Consider the following 6000-nt stretch of genomic DNA (forward strand, 5'->3'; position numbering starts at 1 on the left):
TATACTATGTTACAAATAAAATACAAGATGGCTAGTGGAAGGAACTATTGAAAAATGTAACTGAAAAGATTAATGTTCTCTGTGTTTAAGAGCTCTGTTCATGGGCAGTTTGATATCCCAGTTTTTCTCTTTGTACAGCTGTTCTGCAAGAAACAAGAGAAGGAATTTTTTTTTTTTTTTTAAATCAGTATGTGGCTGAAATTCAAATTGCTGAGTAATGTTTTAGAGAAGTTCTGAATCTTTAGGTTGCTTGTCCTTTTACCATTTGGCTTAGGGAAGAAAGTAAAACAAACAACCCCCACCAAATCTCTAGGATTAAAACCAAAAATATTTTGAGACTAATGATGTAATTCATGAAAATTTTCCAATGGAGTAAGTAAAAGTACATGGGGGACTAAACACCCCTCTACTGTGGTTTCTATTTTTAAGAGCAAGACTGTACTGCAAGATCATTAAATAATAATTGAAATGGCTTTAGTATCTAGCAAGGAAAGAAAATACTTGCTAGCTGTGTATGTTATTGTATGTTATTGATTCATCCTGCTTTTATTTTTTACATTGTTGGTTGAAAATAGCTAGAGTTAGGCTGTGTATCTGAATATATTACAGCGTCTAAGTGAGAATTATGTTTTTAAGCTACACAGTCAAATTCTTGAAAGCTTTATTAGTCATTAAATACATGACCCTATGGAAGTTTTTTTCACTTAGTTTACATAATAGCTGAACTTCGTTTATTGCAGAGCTGTTCAGTATGCTCAGACACAGCTCTGCTGGCAAAACCAGTAATTGTGTGTCTACTTTCTTTTTTGACTCTCTCAGGTACTGATTGTTGTATAAATGGCTGTCTTGCCAATGAATTTTTAATTCAAATAGTGTTAGTTCCATCTAAGAGATGCAGTCAGAGGGTTCAGAGGTCTATAACTGAATTGCTTGAGCTGAAACCCTCAGATCTGGGTTTTTTAAGGGGTGGAAGTAGACCAACTTCTTTATTGAGGTGCTAGGCCTTCTAAAAGTAAACATCACTTCAAATTAGACTTCAGTGAAATAATGTTCTTTTTCTTGCTTGTTCTTGGGAGTGCTGGAACTTTCTGGCTGACACTGAAGTACTTAGAACTGCAAGAAGTAACATTTAAGCACCTCAAAACAGTCAAGTCCCATACAGTCTTGGTTACTTTACAACTATAATTATCAGACTGTTTAAATAAATGTCATCCTCACTTGCTGTTGTTTAAGTAATGTATTACTTGGCCTGTTTTTATTTAGTGTTTAACCCTTTTTTTCTTTCATTTTTATAGGAACAATTGGATGTAGCACTTTCCAAAATATGCAAGAATTTTGATATCAATCATTATACAAAGGGTCAGCAGGCTTACAGGCTGCTTGGAAAAACACAGGTTAGTACTTATCTTCTGAGGAAGTTACAGAGAATATTCAGCATGAAGCTTTGAGTACTGTGATGGAAACTTATTTTCCTAATTGTTGTGGTTTAATCCCAGGTGGCAGCTTAGCCCCCCACAGCAGGATGCTTCCTCCCCCTTGCTGGGAAGGCAAAGTCAGATGGTGTTCAGCCATCCCCAGGACAGCAGGACTCCATCATGTGTTAACAGTGACTTGTGAAGACAAACTTCATCACTCCAAACATCCCCCTGTTCTGTCTTCTTACCCCAGCTTTTACTGCTAAGGATGACACCACATGTAATGGAATATCCCTTTGGTCAGCTTTCCTGGCCGTGTCTCCTCCCAACTCCTGGTGCACCCCCAGCCCAACGTGGAGGGTTGGGGTGAGAAGCACAAAAGGCCTTGACCCTGTGTAAGCACTGCTCAGCAATGGCTAAAACTTCCCTAAGTTATCAACACTGTTGCCAGCACAAATCAAAAACACAGCCCCATGCCCCATAATAGCTACTGTAAAGAAAATTAACTCTATCCCAGCCAAAACCAGCGCGCGAATGCTGATGGATCTTGCTGAGTATACAGAGGTTTTTATAATGCTCAGATAATTTAGCAGTACTTGCTAAAGGTAAGCTGTGTGTTACTGCAGCATGTAGCTTTTTGGACAGGTTATAACTGTAACTGTTGCATATTTCAGCTCTGTTTGTACTACTCTTGGCACTATTCGTTCTATTTGGTCATGTGAATGCTATTTTTTTATAGCTAGGTCTGTGTTTCTGGGTTGTGCACAACCTCTGCCTTGAGTATTTCCATTTTATATTGCACTCTTAACATGGTGGGAATGGTACATGTGAGGAGGTAGTTTTTTTGCAGTAAAATACATGCCATGGCACGTCAGACACATGCTGTGAACGTGTCCTGAAAGTTACATCTGTGTGCGCTTAGAGCATTTTCTGTGTAAATAAGAGAAGACCCAAGTTCTCCCATAGGATGGAGTTCTCTTCTGTTTGGTGCACTGCCTTGAGGCTTCATACTGGCTTGTTTTTCTGAGAAGGCAGTCAACCAGTTTCCTTCTGCAGCAGGTCTGAAGTATGGGAGATAATATCAAGGTCCTGTGAAGTAAAGAGAAAGGGTAAGGAGACTTGAAAGTCTTGGAGGCATGTTTTGTCAGTGATCAGTGTTCATAGCACAGTGAGGCTGCACGTGGTGGTGCCAGTGTAACAGTGATGATTTACTTAGGCAAGAAATTCTCCCAGAAAGATTTAGTTGCTAAAGATCAAGTCAAAGAACCTGTCCCCTGATGAGCACAGGACAAGAACCCCATTAATGTTTTATTATGCTTGTTTTTTTTAATGGTATTTCCAAATGTCAGAAGCATATCTGATATAAGATTGCCTTTCTTGGGTTTGTTTTAAATTTTTGTTTGTTTGTTTTGCTTCTTTCTAATTAGAACCTTTCTAGCAAAGTTGGGTTCTTTTTTTCCTGGCTTGACAGTGTAGCTCTGCAATAGGATAGAAATGGATTTATCTTCCCATACTTTGTTAATGTGCAGAACTATTGGAATGCAACTTAAAATCAGAGAAGATGATTAATTAGACTTTTTCTTCTTTTAGTGCATTGTATGCAATTTCTTATTAACTGAGCAAAAATGGATACAATTCATTCACTGCTCCAAGTCAAGTGCATGGCATGTTGAGAAAGGCAGATTTTTTGTTGGAAAGGAGTGAAGTTTCTGACAAAACTGAAGTGTTACTTGTTACTGCATGGTTTTGCCTGCTTTGTTCCATTTAGAGTGACTTGTTTTTGACATTCTTTTTATTAAAGTAAGTATTTTGAACTTGTCCTGAAAATAATTTAGTTGCATTGTTATTGAAATATCTCCCATACTGACCTCTTTGCAGTAAACAAAATGTCAAGATCCTTCGGTATCTTCAGTACTTTTCATTATTTCATTTGTCATTCTGTTTTCTTTGGCTAATTCAAGTCAGGACTAGCTGCAGAAGATGGGCTGTTTTCAATAGAGTTTAAGCAGAATTCTTCTTCATTTCTTATGGAGTAATTGAGTTCTCAGCTCTTGTCAGTAGGTAAAAATGTCAAATATGAAGTAGTGAAACTGAACATTTTCAAATCTGCAGGATCTGATAACTTTATTCTTGCATATGAAAGACTATTTTTATCAGTTCCTGTATACCATGTGCTGATTATATGTATGTCCTGAAACAGTGAGAAAATTCAGTTTCTGAAATGGAGTAATGTTACAGTTTATTAACAACAGGGACACTTGGGAAACACCCTGACCTGAAACTCAGACATGATTATGGCAAAACTAATATGTTATGTAGTCATTAGTCCTTAGTACGTATATGTAACTTTTTGCTGGAAAAAGTAGTCTTTTTTTTAAAAACAAATATCTTTTTTTCTATCAAAAAGAGGAGTTTTATAGGAAATTTATTTATAAGATGTGCATGCCTTTCTGTGATACTTAATTCTACTTTGGGTTCTTCGGTCTGGCAAGTGGATGAAGACTTTGTAATCATGCTTTTAATTTTAATGATTGCAAAGGAAATACTTTTTATTTAGTTGGAAGTGTTTCCACTGGGAGAAAGAGCATGAATCTCAACTAATTTTTTTTTGACACATTATCAGTATTTGGGAGGGTAAATAAATGAGTGAATAAATTCTATAATTAGCTATATTATATAGCTGTAAAATTAATATTTATTAGTGACAATGTACAAAAAAAAGATAAATTATAGAGGGAAGATGGCAGAGGAAACTGGTTTTACTTGTAATACCTGAACTCTTTTATGTGACCATATTGTAATATCGCCAAGATCTATGTTAGGTATTTTTGAGACAGAGATTGGAGGACATGCTTACAAGTGTTCAGTACTGAAACAGACTTATGTTAAAAGATGGTGGCTAAAAGGTGATGGTATATGACAAATTGAATTTTACTATTTGATTTTATGTTACTCCATTTCTTTCAGACAGCAATGGACCAGTTACATATGCACTTCACTCAAGCCATTCACAACACCGTGTTTCAAGTAGTCCTTGGATATGTGGAGCTGTGTGCAGGAAACACAGACACCAAGTTTCAGAAGTTACAGTACAAAGACCTCTGTACAGTATGTAATTCTTGCATATATGTATGGTTTTTAATCTGATTTTTTTCACTGTTGTAAGTGTACCTTATGTCAGTACACTCAGTTGTTAACCCTGCAGCTACTCTAGTTTCTTAATACACCTTATGGCCACTTGAGATATTTGTTACTCACAACTTAATGTTGATTTTGATTGCACTAAATCTTAGGACCTTGGAGTTACTTGCACTCCATCTAACAAACAAAGAGCAACATTTCAAAATGTGTCTCTTCAGTATGATATGCTAGTTATTGGAATAACTATTATCTTTGAACTTTATTCCAGTGCATTTAGGTACTATTCACAATTTCTCTGATACTGCATTTCAGTAAGAATTTTTGTAAAGATGCTAATTTAACTGGAGTCTTCCCATTTTTCCTGACTTTGTATCATTCACTTTTCATCCTCACATTTAATTTCACTCTTTTGATATCGGGGTAAGGGGCAGCTGTAATATTGAGATTCAAAAGCCTGATGATAGGCAGATCACGGACTGGAAATATCCATGTATTTTCTTCTAGTATAAATTTTAAGTGCAGCTTCTTGCATAGTTTGTAATGTTGTTAGAATGAATTACTGTAGTTTGGGTAGCATTTTTAGTTCACTCTTTAATATTTTCACTTGTGATTTTACTGTTACACTTTGAGAAATTTTCTAAAACTTCAGTTATGGGGAAGAAGAATGTGAGATATTTTAGGTGGTTCTAACATTGATTTACAATTTAGTATCGTAAATGTTCTTTAGGATGTTTATTTCAGTCACAGATTAAGCCCTCATCATACTTCATCAACTTAAGGACCCATCCCATCAGTTCCAGTTTATTAAATTAAAATACAGTCACAAGGACATTGAAATTCATATTCTGATCTATTTTCTGTTCTTTCACTTCTCTTATCTCCTGGGATCATGTAGCTTCCACTAGTAAACAACACATCTGCATTGAAAAACATTTCATTTTAAAGAGGTGCCGCTTTGACTTAAAAAGCTTACATAATCTAAGAGCCTTCATATAAATGAAAGTGTGATATGCAAAATAGATTTATTGGAAATAATTGACTTAAGTGTTCATGAACATAATGAGTAAGATTCTGGATAGGTGGTATTTCCACTTCACTGAGATGCATTCTAGCTGCAGAAAGCCAGCAAACCCTGATCTTTGTTGTTTGGACTGCAGTCTTCCATTTTTTGCTATGAGCCTTCAGAGTGGTTTTATTTTCATTTCATAGTTTCTAATGAACTTTTCTTTTAAGTTTCTCTTCTTTTTTTCGTTTATAATTCTGTATGCCCTTCAGATAATTCCTTGATAATGCTAATGATACTAAGCCCATTTATTTACACTTACAAACTACTACTGAGCTGCTTCTGACCACTTCTAAAATACAGTTTGTGTATTACTGTTTATCCTTATATTTGAGCGTGTGGAGGAATCTTTCAGGTGCTTGGAAATATCACATTTTGTAT

General features: G+C 35.6%; 1 protein-coding gene across 1 annotated transcript in view; it reads left to right on the forward strand.

Moving 5' to 3' along the window:
• The window catches only part of VPS50 (VPS50, EARP/GARPII complex subunit), an 82641-nt gene that overhangs the window by 23677 nt on the left and 52964 nt on the right, over positions 1-6000 (forward strand). Inside the window, exons 11-12 of the mRNA XM_017729175.1 lie at positions 1296-1394; positions 4383-4523. Coding sequence (XP_017584664.1) covers positions 1296-1394; positions 4383-4523 — 240 coding nt within the window. The remainder of the gene's footprint in view (positions 1-1295; positions 1395-4382; positions 4524-6000) is intronic.

The sequence above is a fragment of the Corvus brachyrhynchos genome, unplaced genomic scaffold (genome assembly GCF_000691975.1).
Source record: "Corvus brachyrhynchos isolate BGI_N302 unplaced genomic scaffold, ASM69197v1 scaffold142, whole genome shotgun sequence".
Classification (NCBI taxonomy): Eukaryota; Metazoa; Chordata; class Aves; order Passeriformes; family Corvidae; genus Corvus; species Corvus brachyrhynchos.